General features: G+C 29.3%; 1 protein-coding gene across 4 annotated transcripts in view; it reads right to left on the bottom strand.

The window, feature by feature from the left end:
* LOC105833705 overlaps positions 1 to 22,917 on the bottom strand; it is a 136,155-nt gene that overhangs the window by 34,251 nt on the left and 78,987 nt on the right. For all 4 annotated transcript variants that reach the window (XM_028189453.2, XM_028189450.2, XM_028189451.2 and 1 more), the window contains 2 exons: positions 11,765 to 11,907; positions 2,028 to 2,198 (listed from right to left, as the gene is read on the bottom strand). In XM_028189453.2, the coding sequence (XP_028045254.2) occupies positions 2,028 to 2,198; positions 11,765 to 11,907 (314 nt within the window). The remainder of the gene's footprint in view (positions 1 to 2,027; positions 2,199 to 11,764; positions 11,908 to 22,917) is intronic.

Below are 22,917 nucleotides of genomic sequence, written 5' to 3' on the forward strand. Positions count from 1 at the left end.
TCGAATATCGACAGATCTAATTATTTTAACGTAATTCTCATATAGTTCGGGACACGTACAATATGTTTCTATAAAGTTCCGGTGATATAATTAATTAGAACATTTTTTAAACAATTATTATGCTTGAAAAACTTGAATTTCTAAGGCTACACGACAAGTGCTAATCGAATATCGACAGATCTAATTATTTTAACGTAATTCTCATATAGTTCGGGACGCGTACAATATGTTTCTGTAAAGTTTTGGTGATATAATTAATTAGAACATTTTTTAAACAATTATGCTCGAAAAACTTGAATTTCTAAGGCTACACGACAAGTGCTAATCGAATATCGACAGATATAATTATTTTAACGTAATTCTCATATAGTTCGGGACGCTTACAATATGTTTCTATAAAGTTCAGGTGATATAATTAATTAAAACATTTTTTAAACAATTATTTTGCCCAAAAAACTTGAATTTTTGAGGCTACACGACAAGTGCTAATCGAATATCGACAGATCTATGTATTTTAACGTAATTCTCATATAGTTCGGGACGCGTACAATATGTTTCTATAAAGTTCAGGTGATATAATTAATTAAAACATTTTTTAAACAATTATTTTGCCCGAAAAACTTGAATTTCTAAGGCTACACGACAAGTGCTAATCGAATATCGACAGATCTGTTTATTTGAACGTAATTCTTATATAGTTCGGGACGCGTACAATATGTTTTTATAAAGTTCAGGTGATATAATTAATTAGAACATTTTTTAAACAATTATTATGCTTGAAAAACTTGAATTTCTAAGGCTACACGACAAGTGCTAATCGAATATCGACAGATCTAATTATTTTAACGTAATTCTCATATAGTTCGGGACGCTTACAATATGTTTCTATAAAGTTCATGTGATATAATTAATTAAAACATTTTTTAAACAATTATTTTGCCCAAAAAACTTGAATTTTTGAGGCTACACGACAAGTGCTAATCGAATATCGACAGATCTATGTATTTTAACGTAATTTTCATATAGTTCGGGACGCGTACAATATGATTCTATAGAGTTCAGGTGATATAATTAATTAGAACATTTTTTAAACAATTATTTTGCCCGAAAAACTTGAATTTTGAGGGCTAGACGTGAAATGCAAATCGAATATTAACAGTTCTATTTATTTTAACGCAGTTTTCATATAGTTCTGGACGCGTACAATAGTTTTTGGAAAGTTACGGTGTTATAATTAATAAAAACATTTTTTAAACAATTATTTTGCCCGGAAAATTTGAATTTTTAAAGCTAGACCTGAAATGCTAATCAAATATCGACTGATCTATTTATTTTAACGTAATTCTCATATAGTTCCGGACGCGTACAATAATTTGCTATGGAATTCAGGTGATATAATTAATTAAAACATTTTTTAAACAATTATATTTTCCGGAAAACTTGAATTTTGAGGGTTGACGGGAAATGCTAATCAAATATCGAGAATTCTATTTACTTTAACACAGTTTTCCTATAGTTCCGGACGCGTACAATAATTTTCTAAAGAGTTCGCCAGAAAGTGAAAGTTTTGAAAATTGATTGAAAATTAATAGGTAACATTACATATAATATATTATAATTTTTAATTTATTTAAAGGGGATTAAGTATGGTGATAAAGTATGTAAGAGTGATATTAAGAAACATGAAAATATAATATAATCACCTATTTGTGTTTAGTGAGTGAGAGAGGGGCGGAGGGGGGAGAGTGGGAGAGCGTGAGAGATAAAGAAGAGGATTAAATAAGAAAGTAAAGTGTAAGAGTAATATTGAACATATATATACATAATATATATGTATATACGTGTGTATGTGTGTGTGTGTGTGTGTGTGTGTGTGTGTGTGTGTGTGTGTGTGTGTGTGTGTGTGTGTGTGTGTGTGTGTGTGTGTGTGTGTGTGTGTGTGTGTGTGTGTGTGTGTGTGTATAGCTCTGCGCGTTTGCTAATACTACCTATAAATCTAAAACCAGATATTACGATCAAGTACTTACCTTTATACCGTAGTTGCTCTCCTCGTAAATGATGGAAACGTAGCTCCATCCCATCGTCAATACAATGTCGACCATTGCTTTGACTTGATAGTGATCGCTAGGTATGGTGCGGGTGAAATATTCGAAGCGTTGTTTGTTGGAAAGCTCTGGACTCGTCGAAAAAAAGGAGACCTTTAACACGCAGTAGACAAAATTTTTATTTTAGATAAATTATTCAAATACGAGAAAGTTGCTGTAAACTTTATACATTATTAGCCATTGTACGATTTTATAAGAGAATATTCTTAACATATTAAGTAGTGTTTACATAAAATATTTTTATTTGCATTTATATTAAATGCAGTGAAACATAAGATGTAGATAAATGATATTGTTTATATTACGTTTAACTATTGGTCTCGAAATGCTCTGCTTCTTAAGATTAAATTTATACTCAAGTTATTTTATTTAAATAGCAAAATTATTAAGCTGATGCAGAAAATGTATTTTTAATATTTTATATAATAAAAAAGAAAAAATTATAAATTTTATATAAATATAAAAAATATAATAATTATATAAAATTTAAATCTTTGTAAAGTCTTCTCTTTGTGATAGATTTCTGATATAAAAGATTGCTATGTCAATATGTCGAAATATTCGTATTTCGTGACATGAAAAAGTTGATATAAAACTCGTTTCTACCGAAGACTCCCTACCATTCATATTCTTGATGCCTCAGTCTTATTCAAAACGTCTGAACGTCGAAAAGTTTTTTCTTCCAGATTTGTTTTTAATCTTGAAACCTGCCGAAAATGATATTGGGTTCTTTATTGTATTACTTACGACATTATAGAATACGGATATTTGTGTTGGCATTGGATAATCCTGTTCGTGATTGCAAGCGAGTGGTTGTGCTTGACTAAAAGCGAAGTAAACTTGGATTCTCCTCAAAGTGGTCGTCGTTTCTGCTAGCCTCGAATTCTCCGGTTCTATTGCCGGAACAGACCGAGAGAGCGAAAACGTGTAATGTTTAAAGGGTCCCGTGTAAACTCGTGGTTTTTTCCAAAAGAAAAGTAAAGATAATCGATTAATTTATTTCGCTCGGTGCTCTTTAAAGCAATCCATATTACACTGTCTGAAAGGAAGAGAAAGAGAGAGAGAGAGAGAATTTTGTAGCTTTGCGCAGTGATACAAAAATTTTACTAAAAATATGTCAGCAATGTATAACGATCTTAATATTTGCACTCAGGAAGCTCAGACAGCGTTAAAGCTCGAGAGATATAAGTAATCAAACAATTGTTATGAAGCTTCAAGAATTTAACAATGTAGGACTTCCAAGACTCTAAAAGGTTACAGAATCTAAGGGGTTTAAACGACTACAGATCGAAAGATTCGGAAATCAAAGTTCCGTAGAGTCGCGTGTTCAAAGAACGAAGTTTAAAGAGTCTAAGAATATTTGTCGAATGGTAAAATCAAATATACTTAGCTGTTTGACGATCTTATATAAATAATGATTTACTCGCGAGTATGAATTTAATCTTGAGAGACAGAGCTTTTGGAAAACGATGACTGCTGTACATAAAGGATCGTTTATCTAAGTCATGTGTTTCATCGTAACTTCGTAATAAGTTCTATCATTATTTGTCGTTTATATGTAGATAGACCTCTAAGTTCTCCCTCTTTTCATACAATGTTCTGCGTTTATCATTTGCGATGCTTATCAAAGAATAGGTGATTTTGGGTTAGCGTATGTGGTAATGCGGATAATTAATCATCTTTTCGTCGAGGAAAGCGGGTGTAGAGCGATTCCCTCGAGATCGACTTGCCGGTTGATACTATTATACAATCGCGTCACGCCTTGGAGAACTTTGACGAAGATATGCCATTATCGTTCTTACGATTATCAACCTGGCTTCTCAGATTGTTGCTGCACAAATTAAATTTCTACGTTGCATGTTCTCCGTAGTTCTACTTTTCAAAGAATGAACGTCGAATACCTTGAAATATGTAGAACGAGATTTAATTTTTGTATTCTAACATTTTTTAATAATTTCGTTATAATCTCTGTTGTAGAATTTTTACGTTTTATATTTGTGATCGTACTCGCAGTTTGGTTCTCTCGTTCGTCGTTCGATTTGTCTTAGTAACGAGGCTTCAAAATGTTCGATCTGTACAAGCAACGTCGACGCGTAAACATCGGATGAGTTTATGTAGTGAGAAACGAGGCGGCGTTATCTCACGCCACGAAGGTACCAGCGCTACTTTTCTCCGCAACAATGCGCGTCCTATCATACATCGCGGGTGTTGCACGCCATGGCGAATATATTTATCATGGTTTGTCAGATTCAGAGTGGCTACTATCCACTGTAGTAGGATAACTTGCTCGTCCGACCATGCACTTTGCTTGCAACGAAGAATCATACAAAACTTTGACTACTTGAGTGGCTTGCTCGATTGATTACAGCGTTTGCAGTTTTCTTTGCTTTCGACAGTTTTTCGACGCTAAAATTGAAAATATTGATAAAATAAAACATTTTTTACATGTAAAACATTCGGCAGACGGGGGGAAAGGAAAAGGTTTCAACATTAATTATTCATACGTAATATAAAGTTTTCGAGACTTTTTCATTAACGTTAAAAGTTTGTAAATATGTAGATTGATACTACTTATGAAGAAATGGCAAAGAAATGTTAAAAAATTATTTTTTTTATTATAAATAGAATGAATAGGAAAAAGAAATAATAACTAATTTAATTAATGAAGGAAGATTAAATTATGCAAAAAAATTATGCAAAAAATTATGCAAATTATATATTTGCTTTTGAAAAAGTCGTTCTTAGCAGATTTTATATAGTATAACTGTATTAGTATATTAATACAGTTTTTGAGAAATAAAGATGCCGCTGTAAGAAGCCTATGCCAGGATTAGCAATCTTTAAATTCTTTATGATTTATCGATATATATATAATTTATTGTTTGAAGAAATATATAATATATATACATATATGAATAAACAAACTTAATGAATATTTGTATACAATTAGACTGAACAATTGAAGATAATACTATGAGCAAATATATCATTATCGGTATACATATATCATTATAATGTGTATAAAAAAACAGCTGATAATATTTGAAAAATTTGTTGTCGATACGGAAAATTTAATCTTGCACATTACATTTTTTTTGTACAATTTTATACCGGAAAAATCATATTTGACTGAATAATGTAGCTTATTATCTACTTTACTGTTATTTGCTTAATAGTTAATTGGAGATTATATGATACGAATTCTGTGCCGAGATGTTTGCATTTTTTACCATGTTTGAGGCTCATACCAATGTAGCTAGTCCCTTTATAGAATCTAGAAAACCCCGTTATCGTTAATTGAAATGAACCGGCTGCGCCCAAACCGCGCGAAATTGCAAGCACAATTCACTACGCCGATAAAATGGAGTAAGGGGTACATTCTCCCGAATTATTTGGTATATTTTTAATTCTTTATACAATTCAGTTTCACTAAAGAGATTTGATATGTTTAATACATCAGATGCATTGTTAATAATGTCTCAAAAATAAGTTTTTTATATTGCTTACTTTTTTATTAACACTTAATTTATTTATTAACACATGGTTTTTAATTTATTTATTTTTATTAATTTTTTAATAAATTGTATTGTAAATAAGTATGTGTGGAAATCTTATACATAATTAATAAGTTAGATACATCAAAATTATGTGTTTTTTTAAATCGCACATAAATTATTAGAAACAATAATATACAAAAAATTTTTCATAACAAAAATGGAAAGAGAGAACGATCACTTGAAGATATTTCTCACAAATCAAATAGAATGTTCAGAGATTGAATCGCGATAAAAATGCTAATGGCGGCCAAAGTTATAAAGTTCGCGTTAATTAAAAAATTTTACGAGCGATTATAAGTATACTTTTAATAGGATAATGTAAATCACACTCATCCAAAGACTTCATAGATTGAATCTAATTATTTTCTCTAGAGATTATTTCTGAATTTTGTTTTTAGAAGAGAAACGTAAATGAGTATCTTTCTTTCTTTTTTTTAAATATTTTCGCGCGAAATAATTTTCGATCACAAATTTTTGTATTACATCTTCTCGTCTTGTCCCTTAGCAATATCCCGATGATCGAGGAGTAACGGAAAGAAGGATTTTTGATCGTTATTCAAATCTCAGCTGTGACATCAACGGCATATTTCCAAGTGAGAAATTTCGTAAGGGCGCTGCAGCTTGCTGGCAAGATGCGATTTCATTATTTAGTTCACTGACTTGATCTCGCGTCGGCTTACGTCTTGAATCTCGATCGTAATCCCACGAGCTTCGGCATTCCTAGCAGAGATGGAAATCCACTTACAGAAATTGCTGCTGAGCGTTTTCTTTCTGACTAATTCGATTCGCGATAATCGTGACTAAAATTTGTAATGACGGTGACGTACTTGATGCGATTAAAGGTACCCTTCAGTTGGACAGTAGCAATTAAGGAAGGGCGATTATTAATGATCGAACAGTGGCATATACAATAGGTGTCTTCTTAAGTAATTATTACGTATTGAAAGTTACAACTTTATATTTTAATTATAATAGCTACAAAGTTTTATAATTTTTTAAATTACGGAAATCAAATATACATTAACAAAAAGTACTCTTTTCGTGAGTAGGTATACTACCTCCGATTAACATCATATTACTTTGTTCTATCATACGCGTTAAAGCATTAATTTTGTTAAAGCACAGTTTCCGTGCAGATTATAAAGTATGTTCACAGATTATAAAGTATTGCTTATTGCTATTACGTCTTTGATTAATGTAACAATTTTATTTTAAATTACAAGTGGAAGAACTTGATACGGGGTAATTTAAGCACGAGTATCGAGGCTGTAATTTAGCTTACCTCTCGCAGAATTACCTTGAGTCTTTGTACGTGTATGTTATCGAAACCTGTGAACTGACTCTTGCTCGCTTGTCGATCATGTCGCGACACATGTATGTGTATACGTAGGATACTGATTGACATGAATAGCGAAGCTCCCTTTGACGTATGCACTTTCCGCTCACGTGCTTAGTGTTCATACAGGGTGTTATGCCTGTGTTTCTACGTCGATCGTACGTCAACGCGTTGACAAGTTGCGGAGAAATCGTTTAGCTAAGCGGTCGTCCGCAGCCGCTTCCGATTGTACGTAACTGTGACGAGTAACGAGATACTGTCGATATAAGTCATGGCTAACATGATGAATAATGTATTTTGTTTCAGAATAAAGTAGCCAATCAGAAAATACGTCTTTTGTGCCGCGCGAGATTGTTCTTTGAATTTTGCAAATAACATTAATCATATTTTTCGTTGCATTACTGTAGAAATTGTACACATTTACATACAGATTATAAAATTTACACTGAATATGTATATGGGAAATATTAAAAAAGAATTTTATGATTGTCCCGAATGTCTAAAATGTGATAATCTGATATTTAGAAAAAAACGCTACAAGAGTATTAAAATTATAATACTAACTCTGATTGATTACTTCCAAATGATGAAACGTCATTTCGGAAGATAAAGTTCTTAATAATAGGGACGTGTTCTGTCATTGGAGAAGATCGACTTTAATCAGCTTTTGCCTCAAGTTGCCGTGAAAGTGATGAAGATCGAGTACTTTCCGATCTCGTAAAACTGTTATGAATATGGAATAAACTAAATTGCTAGGTTGCATGAAAGAAAAATATGCTAAAGTTTGTGGGACAAATGGTGCTTATCTCCTCGGTTGAATAGCTCTTTCTTATTACATAGAAAAAGACGATTTAATATGTAACAGTTTCTTAAAGTATTGGTTAAAATATTTTGTATTTTAAAGTTTATTAGAACGGTAATAATATCAATAGATAGTAATTATGGTTACGATGTTTTAATTAATAGGTTAAATGATACAACAGATTAGAATAATAATTGATTTTCTTATATACTATATAAGCTATACGCCATGCAGAATATCTAATTTAAACTATATTATCATAATAACTGCCAGTAGTTGATTTGAAACAATTAAGTTTATTAGGAAGTTCTCTCTATTCAAGGAAATAGTAGCTAACACTTGAATTCTTCGTGAAAATGAACTTGTTACCTCGACTCTATGCTTTTAAGCAAAAGTATGAAATTGACTAGGTCGGGAAATTCATAAAAGTTTGCAACTTTTTTTTTTGAAATATGTCATGAGCAAAAAGCGATCCCCTTTTACGTCACATAGATTCTCGACCAGTTTTCTAGTTTAGCATAGCGTTGACGTGATAAGTTTTACAAGACCAAACTTAATAGAAGAGTCGAAGAAAACAAAAGTAAGTAAGAAAAAAAGTAAAACTCGCTATATTTTGCAATGTAATACTATGTTGTGTGTGTGTGTGTGTAATTCTATAAAAAATTTTATGACTTGTAGGTAATAATCTCAAAAAATAAAATATACGAACACTAATATAATGCCGTTAAGGTTCAGTGCCGTTAAAGTTTTTAATGAGCACAAGTTAGAAATGTATGGGCGAAGTAATAATGCAAGTTCCGATATTGTGGAATTATTATTGACTGTCGCATATATTGCGATTCAAAGATTAATTCAAAACTTCGTGTTTGATAAAATATTAATGCATATTTTTTGCAATATAATTTTTATTTTTAGAATAAATATTTAAATATTTTATATGAATATTACATAATATAAACATTAAATTTTTATTATTATTCAATATACAGTGGACTTTTGACTGATTAATGTGATTTTTTAATGATAAATAAATTCATGAATTTAAAAAATATAGGGTAAACTTGGGTAAAATGGCCATAGTTTTTTTAAATGCAAAAAACATATTTTTATTTTTATTATTTTTTAATAGCGTTTGGTATATTACTTCACTGAAGCTTTAAGTATGTAAAACTATCGACATTAAAGAGAAAATACTTAATCAAAATTTTTTATTATTAAAATATTGAAACATGAACATTGGCCATCTTTCACAACTTTTAGGGAAAAGATGGCCATAGTATTATAGAACAGTTGGCTATACATATTTTATGTACTTAACATTTATAAAATAATAAAAAGACTTATAATTTTACATATTTAGTTTTATTGCCACATATATCACATATTTAATTTTAGTTTTAAACATTTTTCATATTAAATGTTCACACAAGTTAGGATTAATTTAAATCATTGTCATTACTAAAAAAAACATGTGAAATTAAAATATCAGGTGCATAACTTAATTTTTGTTTTTTTAAATAAAATATATACATAAACACTTATCCCAAAATGTCATGGGCTATCTTGTTTAAACTGCGAGAGGAAGATAATCATAGTATTTATTTAAAAAAATAGAAAAGGAAATAAAAAATATAATTACACATTACAATTTACATACTTTTATTATGTGGATAACTTTTATTGCGACAGCACAACTGTAATTTATTCGACATTGTGGCAATTTCTAATGAACACGTGAAAAACTTTGTAGGCAGTTAAAAGTAAAAACGTGATGTGACATCCACAATATCATCATTTCAAATAGTATACGCACATAAACTAGAGTAAATATTGATTATCTTTGAAAATAATTACGAGAACACATTATTTAGCAATTATTGGAGAAATTATAGCCATTGGCCATCTTTTCTGTATAGCCATCATACCCTAACTTATAAAAAGGAAATATGTGTTTGAATTTCTTATTTTCTATTTCGCAGTACTTATACGTTTCTTAAGATCTGTCAATTCTAATTTGTGTGTAAAATAGAATTTGCAAATTTAACATATTTGATGGTATTATTTTATTTTCTTATGCAAATGCAATTCAAATGCGCTTCAGAGAGTAGCTCCACTCAGTTTCTGTTACCTGATATGATGTCGCGGATCTGTTTCGCAAACTTACGCCCAACTGTAGAAATAGATAAAAATCCCACCAAAAGAATTATGGAATGAAATTAAATCCGTCGCCGTATCCCTATATTCCGCTTGATCCTTTTACGTCTTTTCTGAAATCCTCGTGAAATCTCTTTCAAACTCTGCCGTCGGATCTTCAGAGGTATGAATCGAGACGCGACTGTCGAGTTTTCGCGAAGGGTCGCTCTTTGCCGCAGACACCTGAGGCCCGTTAAAGAAAAAATCATATACAAGTCATTTCTCGTGGGAATATACTATGTTTCATTTATATGTAATATGACCTTCATTTTGTATATAATGTTACCAAGAACTTTAGCTGGCAAGCTGATAGCGAAGAATTTGTTGTTAATATTCAGTTTATGGTTGCAGCGCGTATGCAAAGTGTATTTGGCGTACGCATCTTTAATGAACGTAAATCATTTATTTCATCATTGATCACGGCACGTACCTCGACCTACTTGATGCGAGTTAAAGATCATTATCATCTCTTGTCATACTAAATTGCTGTTTCGATCTTTTCTTAATACGATCTTCATAATTTTGCATGTAAATGCAAACATTATCGCGTTCAACCTCTACTATATGTGTATCTATCACGGCCTGAGAAATCCGACATCGTAAAATGAGATTCTGACAATGTGGATGATATAAACAGGTTAATCTCCTAACTCACATACTAGGATCGACTATTGGTACTTTGAGTGAAGGAGCTTTAGATGAACTATTATTACAAAGTTACTGCGTACAGTATCTTGCGATTTGGGTGTTCTATTCGATGATCAACAAGTTCAAGTTTGTCCTCGAGTTGCGCCATAATGAACCTATGCCTATAGTTATTAGGTGGATCTATATCAATATTAAGGAAAAGATTTCTAATCGGATTATAGATAGTCTATATTATATTAGAAAAAGGAACGTGATTAAACCAAATCGTAAATTTATAACAGTAAAATAAATTTGTACGAGTGAAAGTATTTTTCCCTTTTTTTTTAAAAAATCTGATTAGACTACTTCAAAAAGTTAAGATTGTTAAGTTTTACTTTGTTGTTAGGTTGTAAAAAATTATAAACTAATAGTTCTATCGAAATTTCATTTTGATTTAGTCGGTGACAAATATCGGAATAACGGAGAGTTAGTAAAAGTTTAATAGCAATATGGCTCTTTCGCGGCTGGACGGATAACGTGTTATGGTAACACCCTTTAAACCTCAACCTAATAGAGCGCTGAGAGATAAAACGGGCCAAGAGACTCGAATGGCTTATAAGGAAAGTAGCGTTGGATGAGGTGATTTCACGGTACGAAGATTTTAAACCGCAGGTTCTGTAAACTTTCGTCAAAAATGAAGTTTTCACGGTTTACTGCCATCTAACCTGGCATTTTCATTTTTCAGTCTCTAAAAGTACTTGCCTCTAGCTCTAAATTTTTATGATAGAGCATCATAAAAAGTATGAAAACCCATATTATTATATATACTGGTAAACACACACATATTAACACTATTAATCATAATATGTAATATAATGTAACATGTATAAAGATTTTTAGATTTTAGATTTTTATAAATAACAAATCTTTAACTTCTGTGTTTAACCATTATTTTTTCTCCTTCATTCACCAAGGAGAAAATACACGTTACAAATACTAAACATCATAGTAAAATGTTTATAAAAGAATCTTGCTTATATTATTCTTTCGTTGAAAACGTAGTACTTTTCGCGAAATATTCTGTATAACTTAGTCGTGTCAAGACTTACAGTACTAGAATAACTGGATTTAAAGGTTTACTTACTTGCGGAATTCTAAACAATCGTAGAAGATTGGCAACCTGGATCGAAGTTACTGAACTCGCTGCACCAACGACTCCACTGATTACTTTTCGCACGGCAGTTTTGTTGCAGTGATATTCCGCACCGTCTATGTTGCTTATCGAACCTGGAATGCATAATATATTGTATGATACAATTCCGTTTGTAATTTATTTAAAAGTAATATTTCAAATTAACAAATTAATTAGCTTAATGATGCTTTTATCAACGAGCTCTATGTCGATGAAATTTTGTTGTTGATAAATGCGAGTATGAGTTCGTGTTAATATAATAATGATGTTGTTTTGTTTGAACCATCAATATTTTCATCATTGCATTGAATACTGGTCAATTAATCGGTATAGGGTAATAATTCGTTTTGCATTGCGCGAACAGAGGAAAAGGTTTAATCAATAAAAGGTGCCGATATATGCGAACGATATGAATATCCGGTTGATATTCATGGATACAACTCGCTTATATAAAAATTAATAGCGTAAATTATTTAAATATTTCGTTCACTTCTTCATTTATATCAATATTGAACCTATAGTTTTTTATTGAATATTACTTTACATAAATAATCTAGGTAATTACAATGTGTTATTAAATTTTTATTGATATGCATACATTTGATTGGCTTGCGCTGTTATATTTGATATAAAATTAAATAAAAATTTTATTTGTAGTATGTTTTTATCGTATTTTATTAGCTAATATACAGTTACATGCTATGGAACGAAATCGAATTTAATGAAATTTTTTAAATACGGCAAATCTGTGGTATTTTTACTCTTGTTTTTCTTATCGTTTGGACTTTACTTCACACAATTTCGCAGTATAACACCTGTTGAATCTACCGTTCTTATGTTGTTTACCATTGATCTTCGATTACAAAAGAAAAGTAAATCAGATTAAAATTTGCTGTATTAATAATTTCCAAAATTTATTGTAATAATTAAGTTTTTTAAATAATGAATGTACACACATTGACGATTATATATTTTAAAAATTTAACATTTATAACTCAATTATTGCAGTTGTACATGTTGACTTGTTTTAATTGTGATTACTATGCAACATAAATAAACATATATCCAAAGAAATATATGAGTTAGTGTACATCCAATTAAATATTTTATCTAATTACATAAGCATAACATTTATACTGTGTGGACTGTTACTTGTAATTGAGTGTTGAAAATCGTATTAAAGAAATTCAGTCACGCAATCGTCTGAATAAAAAATTAACTTGTCGCTTTTACAATTTTATACTTGAATATTTTTCAGTTTCTCACACGTAACTTGGGAGAGTGTTTACCGATGAAACTCACTCTTATTTCTATACATAGCTAGTGTAAATGTTTGCTAGAGGTTTAAGTGTCACGAATATCAAGAGGGTGAGAGGCGAGCCATTCTCTCCTCGGGGTTTTGCGTTCTCCTTTTCTTTCGAAGTTTCATTATTCTTCTTCTATTCTTTTTCCTTGCTGAACCGTGACGGCGAAAGAAATTGCGATAGAAACGCTTTTCGCGCGTGAAGCACCTACAAATCAATGAAAACGAATTTACCTTTTGTTAAAAGACGTATACATTCTGCTCATGAAACTCATGAACATTAAGAAAGGTGATGAATAAGAAGAAGTTGGTATAAAAATATAAAAAATAGCCCGCGCGCGTGCGTTACGCACATGTACAAAAAGGAGGAAAATATATCAAAGCGTATCAGCGAGAATGATTGCTCGCACCTTTTTTCGATTTTCATTTCGCTTTGGAAGATGAGATTTTATTTTCACGGATCTGTGCACATGATAATGTATACTCCCCTTTTCAAGATTATGGTCTCTAGAAACGGGATAGGCCGAAACGCAAACCGACGCGACGGGTGGGACGGGCGCAATATGAAAGAAAAAAAGGGAAAGAAAGTGATGACTGAGAACAGACACTTAACAGCATTGGCTTTTTTTTAAGTTTTATATTAAAAGTTATTATTCAATAAATTGCTTATAGTTTTATTATTAATCTATAATTAACATTACATGCGTTATATTTTTAATATTATAGTCTACATACTGAAGAGATCATGTATACGTATAATTGCATATATTCTGCAATATTTTCTTTTTATTTTGATTAAATATGTAATTATAAAGAAACACTTTTTTTAACGAAACCAATTTTTTAAATTTATTTTAATAGAAGGATTACGTTACTTCCCCTTTCCTCTGTTTGTAATCCCATTGTCAGTTTTTCTATAAGGCAATATTAATTAACACATTTTAATAAGTAACATATATTCTAAGTATTAAATATTTTATAATTTTGAGACTATATTGATTGAGCAATATGTATATTGGCTAATGAAAATATTAAGTTTTCAATATACATATATACATATTACATATATTTTCTAAACATATTGATTATTAACAAGTTATTGTGCAAAATGTAAATTATACCATGTCTTTTGAAAGACATATCTTTATTGTTTTAAAAGTTATATGTAATATTAAATTAATTAATTAAATAAATACATAAAATTGTGAGGTAAATTTAATTAAAATTATAAACGTCAAGAAAATCGTTTAATATAGTATTATTTGTTTTGTTTTTCTTCTCTCTCTCTCTCTCTCTTTCTCTCTCTCTCTCTCTTTCTCCTCTCTCTCTCTCTCTCTCTCTCTCTCTCTCTCTCTCTCTCTCTCTCTTGTTGTTGCTTTCTTTCTCGCTCTTTTTTTTCTCTCTTTTTTTTAATTCGTTCAATACGTTATAACAGTGTTTTTGATATCAATTAAAATAAATTTTTTCCGTTTGTTTTATATATGTATACTTTAATATTTCGCGCTTGAACTATTTTATCAATTGAGAAAGTAAAGGTAGAGTTGTTAACTGTCGTGTTCGGAAGAAATATTCTCGGCAAAACTTACAAATTGATGGATCACTTGATCTATCGTTATACTTACCGTAATTGGCAAACTCATTACGAAAGAACTTTAAAAAGCTTCTGATATGTAGACTGTTAAAACACTCATGCGTATATTTTTTGTTATATTTTTTGTTTTTAAGAATAAATAAACGCTTGTACGAGTATAACGGCAAATTTGCAAGAAATAAACTGAAATATCGAGATGCATACATGTAAAAATATTTTCACATATTTTGTGTTCGTCATCTCGATACATCTCGATGTTCGATCACGTTATATCTACGCTCGGCGTTATTCACAAATTCGCGTTATTCGCAAATGTACTTCAACAATTCTGACCGGTGCGGATTATTCCAGGTCGATCGTCAACATTGTGAATATTCGCGCTCATTTCTATGCTGGGTGAATCGTCCTAATTTTCGGCTCATTGGCTATTACTGAAATTGCGACAGTCGTTTGGCATCGGAAACCACCTCGGTTGAGAAATATTGAGTTACTCTGCAACCTTCTATCCTATTCCTGCACAATTATCGGGATTACAAAATCGTGATTCTTTTTTTAAGTTGTTTAATTGTACGATTTAATTTTGTAGAATTTATTGTAATCTAATTATTTAACTTAAAAAAAAGTCTTTATAGGGGAAAGTTGCTATATGCATATCACTTAAAATATTTTTGGTTATATTTCGCATTTAGTACTATTTGGGATGCAAATAAACATTGAAAATTGTAGCTCGATCTTTTAAGCACTTATTATTACATATTAAATCTTTTATCAATAACAAATTAATGTATTATAAGTTTTTTTGTAACATAATGCTGCCAAAGATACGATTTAGGAAACGGGTCATCTAAATCATATCTCTTTCGAAAATATTGAATTTATGAATAAAAATAATAAAAATATAAGAATAATAAAAAGAAATAATTAATTAATGCTATTCCTTGTAGTGGTACGATTGAGGAAACTCGATAGGTTTTATAAAAACATGGATGTAATTTTTGCAATAATTGTAAATATGTATATACTATAAATGTAAAGTATATACATTATAATACACTTTTTAGAAAAATATAAAACTTTAGTGTAAAATTATATGATTACATTATTATTAGCTATATAAATAGATAAAAAGTTTATATTAGTTGTACTTGATTTTTTAAAATGCTGATAGCATACAGAAAACGAGACATAATTTGTTAATTTTTTTTTTACATTACTCATTCCCATTTACTTCATTACTATTTCACTTACTATTTTGATTACTAAATATTGTTTATATTAAGTAAAACTATAAAATATTGAAGAGGTACGCTTTAGGTGACCGGCATTCAGCGTACTCTCCCCTATATTCAGGAGCGGTGGGAAGTATATTTCCCACCGCATTTTCTTCGGTTTTTTTGATATAACTGAGGAATATTACATCGTATAATCGTGAAATAAACTGTTCTATACTTGTTAATGTTAGAACTATGCACTACTATACGAGTTTTGCATCAATCATGAATTTTTCAATTGTTATCAAACAAACAATGACAAAAAATGTTCTTTTTTCACGAGAAATTTGTTCTAAAAGCCTCTTGAATGTAAATAAATTTTTAGACTAAAAATAATTTTAAATTATAAAGATGACGAACTAAGTCGTATTAAGTTAGAGTTATAGAAAGTATATGTCTTGTTAGTATTTTATATTCAACAAAATATATTGCAAACATGCTATTTTTAGCATATGAAATTGATTTATTCATTTAATTTATAAGTCAGTTGTATAGAATTTTGTACTTAATGGTTATTTGGGTTGCTGATTATGAAATTGACTTGAGAAATGTAAAATTAAAAATGGCGGCTACAAAATATCAAATAAAATGATTTCAAAAATATAATTCTGGTAATTTTTTTCGAAAACTATGCATTTTAGCGAAAAATAAAAAGAGATCTCTTTTATTACAAATTTTGTGAAGAATATGGCTATATTTTTTTATCTTCAAATTTTGAATTTTTATGTTCGACGTCCGCCATATTGAATCCGCTATTTTTAACTTTTTTTTATCTCGGATTTAGTTTTACCATGATCTGAAACATACAGGTGCGATAAAATCAATCCGACATAATTGCTAGAAAAAATGTGTCCCTTGAAGGGTTAATCTTAGTTATTGATGCTCACAATATATGTATATGTATAGTATATAGACGGAAATTTATTTTGAGAATTTTTGTTTAATTCAAATTTAATCTAATTTTTGGAAACACACCTAGGTTATTTAATGTTTTAACAAACATTATATACATTATAGTGGCTATAATAAAATAGCAACGACAACTAAAAAACTCCTACATTATATTTGTGTTTCTTTTTAAATGTTTAAATACATAAATCGTATTTGTAAATTTTTTAAATCAAAGTACTTTCTCATGTTGTACGAATCTTATTTGAGGAAAAGTAAAAACGCATAAGAGCTCGTGCTGTTTTGAAATTATTTAGTGCTTTATGTCACAACGTTTTTACCGAAAGAACGAAATGGAATAAATCAAATTTGCATGAAAATACATATTACGAAGTTGAATCCTTTTTAGTCATAAAAGGTTTCTTTTTTAATATCGTCAATAAAGAGATGCCATTTGTTTAGAGATACAATAGACTTTTTGATATTTATGAACAATTTTTGATCCTTAAAAAAGTTTGATATTAAAAATACATAAGCAGAGAGTTATTATATAAAAAGTTGTAGGAAATAAATCGAAAATTGGATATTTTTTCAACACCGAAAAATATATTATATATAATATATTTTTGTTTTAAAAATATGTACATTTATTTGAAAAATAAGAAGCAAATTGCATTTTTGCATGAAAATGTTGTTAAATTTTGTATATATTTTTCTTAAAACATTTTTTTAAATTATAGCAGCGATAATTTAAACATGGGTCATCCGATTAAATAAAAAAAAAAAAATTTTTTTTGAAAAAACATTTTTAATAACGTTCATCACCGGCTTATTTTACCCAATTTTTAATGTTTTAAAAATTATAAAAAGAAAGAGTACCTTTTTCGAGAAAATGCAATTTTTAAATGTAGATAGTGTAGTAGATAGTAAAAAATAAAAATTTAAAAAATCTCTTTGTAAAATAAAAATAAAGGCAAGTATAAAAAATTGTTTACTTTTTAATATTGAGGCTGAATCATGATACTATGTAAACATGTGCATTTATTTAGGACGTCATTATTACTTATTTTAAAAATGTTAATTCTAATTTTTATCTTATAATACTTTTTAAATAAAAATACATATTTTTAAAGCAAAAATAATATATCTATATAAGTTTACTCATGTCTGTTTCTATACTGTAGAAACTTTATTATAAATTAAATCAAACAACTTGACTTGTAAATTTGACTTGACTTATAAATTTTTTATTGCGATAAACATCGAAGAAATTTAATAGAATATGTAGAAAGTGTTATTAATTTATTATATATTGGTTCTTCCTCCAAATCGCTTTGTCTTTGAAATCTTAATAAAGAAGTAATAAATATTCCCCCGATGTTATTTACTTTTTTATATGTAGTTATTTTTATATGTCTAGTTTCAATGTCGTTTAGAATATACGTCTGTATTACAGTGCAAAATTTTTTTGCCCGTAAATCTTTACCATCATTATATAGTAGCTTTCTTTTCTTTTATCTCCTTTTCCATCTGGTTTTTAAGACTTTTTCTCATTCCATTTTGCTGGATGTTCAGGTTTATTGCGACCGTGTGGTTTATAGCGAATGGTTGAAAGGCAATGCTACAACACGGTGATACGCGACGCAAAGATTTAGTAGACTTCATTAACGAGTCTTTCATCTAGAATCTAGATGTAACGAAATGTCAGTAATTAATTATAACGTTTAGCGTGGTAACTTTTGTGCTTTCTTTCCGGTCGAAGATTGAGAGGTGAGAAATGAATGAGGTACGCGGTAGCAATGAACGTGTTCGCAGATTGAACGTGTTGACGTTGGCTCTAAGCGTCGAAGTGAGAAAGCAACGGGAGAAATAAAACATCGCGAACGCGCAGAGAGTGTGTACGTGTGAAATTCGAGAAAATGAGTAGTCGCGGTAATTTAAATCGCGGGTCAAGATGTTATTACGCGTTTCACGTAAAGCGGCTTCTTGACTTCCGCGTTTTATTCCCGCAATTAAAAAATGATTAGTGAGTACAGACAAAATATAGTTTCTTTAAATGAATATTGAACAAAATTTTAAACATGTTAATACTGATGTATTACTTTTTCGATAGCTTTTTATGTAAATTTTATTGAACAATCAATACTATTGCACGTTTTACTGAGACATAATTATTGTCATAACAATTATACTTAGCTTGAATGTGATTAAAGACTTTTTAATGATTAATCATGTAGATAGACTTTATTTTTGCATTGACTATTATTGCAATAACGACTTATACTTTTAAAATTTTATTTGGTAAACTAAAATTAAAAAATATTTCTCATTATGCTTTAACTAATATAATTGTTATTTATGAATCTTTTGTGTTTTAAATTAATTCATTAAAATTTATCTCGAAAAAAAAAGAAACTAATATTTGTTGGACAAACAATGCATAATAAATGAAACTGGTAATTCAACCTCATGTTACATGAATTGCATCTAGTAGCGTAACATGGCATAGAAATGATTTTATTCGGCTTTATTAAAATAGATATGGAGTAAATAATGAATGTGATAAAATATTGCGAACATTTGTTTGCTTCTATTTTATCAACTCTTTAATAATATACATTTATTAAGATATATATATATATATATATATATATATATATATCTTAATAAATATATATTATTAAAGAGTTGATAAATATATATATATATGTATATATGTATACTATATGTGTATGTACGTATGAAATATATGTTTTTTAATTCCTCTTTTTTAATTCCTTAAATAGTATTTCTTTTTTATTAACTCTCTCTTCTATTTTGATGAAGAAGTAGCATGATTATATTTACTAAACCCTGTATAAATAACGCATTATGTAAATACCTGACGCTGTGATGTTCTAGCGTAACCTAAATATATATTTCGTACATATAGCTGGTATATTTGCACAGTTTGGTAAGACGGAAACCATAGTTGGAATTACTCTGTCGCTGTGACACAATCAACATCAGCGACAACCACGAGCGTCACTAAAATGACAGCAATTTGCAATTTATAATGACGATAATTATCATGAAATCAACATACAAATTGAACTTGGTAATTTAACAAAATAAAGTATTTTAGCAACATGATTGCAATAATTTAGCAATTTGAAAAAAACAAAAGCTTTGTCTTATATTTTTTTAAGTTGCTAAATTATTGCATTTATTTTATTGAATTACTGAAATTTAATTATTGTGGATTATATCGTGATATCTTCCAACGAGGCAAAATGCAATCAAATAACAAGCATGCCGCTAATTAGCACCCACAGCCATGCAAGTTCAATACGCGCCGTACATGCTATGCATATTCCGCATTTCCTTTTACCAGAGATTCGAAAGCAAATATCCTCATAACGAGAGAAACTCGATCTTCTTTGATTATCGTGCTTTATGCTGAACAAATAGTTTAGTTATCGAATAATAATATTTATATAACAATACAAGTTATATTATTGATACATGGTTTTAAGTGTAATAATTTCTGACATTTTTTATTTGCTGAATTCGAAATTATTATGACAATTAATGCTCTCTATGTGATAAGCAAATAATCCAAATAAGAGGAATCAATATGTATGTAATTTATAAAAATTTTGAAAATTTTTTTTGTGAATTAAGTATAACTTATAATAATTTATTATGTATAGGGAGAGGGGGGAAGACATAATATTTATACACATTATCGGTAAATATTATTGCAGGAGATATGCTTAAATGTAAAATATTATAGGATTGAGTTTATATATTATACAATGCTTCTTTTTTATGCTACAGAATTTTAAAACATTTATGACTTCGCAAACAATCAAGTCATTCTATTGAAGATGCACTCAAGAAATCAGTTTACTAACACATGTTTCGATTCCCAGGACACTTTCCGCTCTGGAAGACAAGATCAGGATTGCCTCCCATTGCGGCCACATGCAGCAAACCCATTTGATTCGAGTACTTTAATAGAGAGAAAACGACGCATCGTGAACAGAAATACCCTCTGTGAATACCCGTGCTACTTGCAAATAATTGGAAAACTTAAAACAATTATGCGCGTTTCTTCTGCAATTATTTGAAAGAATTTTTTTCGTACTTTTGGGATGACTTTAATCTTTAAGTTTTACAATATTTTACACTTTCATTATTTTAATTTTGGAATTTTACAATATTTTACATTCTCATTAATTTTGTTATTACCTTGCATTGCAACAAAAATTTATACAAAAATTATTGGATATTTAATATTTTTAATATCAAATTAAGTATGTACGAGGGATAATACAAGAGTTTTATTTTATGATACTGTATAATATTTCATTATTTGTTGCAATTTTTTGATACTATTACTTTGGCAAGAGAAGCCAATTTTATAAAAAAAAATTATAAAATGTCTTTGTGTGAATTTTGATACGTTAAAGTAATTTTTATAGTGGTATAACTTTGGTATCTTTTTTATCTTTCTCTTTGAGAAAAGATTTTGAGAAAAGATAATTTAGGTAATATATAATGGGTATAAATAACGTGGGATATATTATTTAATAAATAAATAATGCAGAAGATTTTCTAGTCTTTGCATCTAAAAGAGATAAAGGAAAGCGAGAGAGAATTTTACCTTTTTTATTTTTACGCCGTTTTGCGCCAATTGAAAAATGAGCTAAGAAGGAAGAAGTGAATCAGCAGACCGATGAAACGAGGAAACTCGTCCAATTTTGATGTAACGAAGCGAAAGAGGAAGTCTGTGGCTCGTAGCACAATCGCCCTCGCAACAAGTAATTCGAGAAACGATCGATGAAACCTACACCCTATCCGGTGAAATATTCTCGATGCTCATTTCGTGTTGGAGTTTTCTGTTCGTTCGATCTTGGTCTTGATAGAAACGGACCAAGTTTTTGTGAAACTTATCGTATTACAACCTTTTGCAATACAAGTTATTTCTCTTTTTGAAGAATGTAGAATCGTCGACGGAAAATTATCACATAGATTAAAAATGTTCTTTTCTTTTGATTTATAACGATATTATCAGAACTTGTAATTAATATCTAGTTAAATAAAAAACAAATACATTCTAATACACACACACACACACACACACACACACGCACGCACGCACGCACGCACGCACAATGATATTACAAAATAAATTATAAAAGAAAAATGTATTGATATATGAAGTATGTATGCGTCAGTGCAATTTACCTGCTGCTATTATAATCTTTGTTAAATTTACATAAAATGGTCTTAGATCGATATAATAATATGTCTTTGTTATTTAATCAAATAATGAATGCTTTTACACCTAATAACTGATGGAGAAATTAACCTTACTATTATATTGATATAAAGACTTTGAAACATGAACTTTTCTTATACTTATAAATAGTAATCATAGCTTTTCTATGAGTATTACTTCTATTTTCTTTCTATCTAATTAAATTGCTATCTTACGGTATTTTATTAGAGTTGAGTTGATATTTCTTACTTAAATTATAATTAAGCATGAAATAGATATTGCGATGTCTTTTTGATTTAAATGAGAGATATACATTGTTGCAACGTCAACTATTATTGATAATTAATGCAAACAAGTTCCTTAACTAGTAACTGTGTATTGTTAGGTACTCAATAATCTCTAATTAGTGCCGCGTTAATTAGTACACCGCAACAACCGAATTGATAATACACTTTGTTGACAAATGGATATTATTTCAATATCGGTAGACTTGTTGATGTTTTGTATTCCATTAGTAATCGATCGATTGTATAATGTATCGATATAAAGTCTTATTATTAGAATTCTATCTATCTCTCTTACACACACACAAACTTATATTTTATAATTTATTTTAAAATTACACATAAAAAGTCTACCATTGTTTTTTAATACAATTTTTAGAGTCATAGTTTGTTAATATATTATTTTAATTTCCTTGAAAAATATATATTTTTTATAAAAATTCTGTTTTTGCTTAACTATAAAAGATATTATAATTTCTTATAAAATTGTGATAATATCTCG

This window comes from Monomorium pharaonis, chromosome 4 (assembly GCF_013373865.1).
Source record: "Monomorium pharaonis isolate MP-MQ-018 chromosome 4, ASM1337386v2, whole genome shotgun sequence".
Taxonomy (NCBI): Eukaryota; Metazoa; Arthropoda; class Insecta; order Hymenoptera; family Formicidae; genus Monomorium; species Monomorium pharaonis.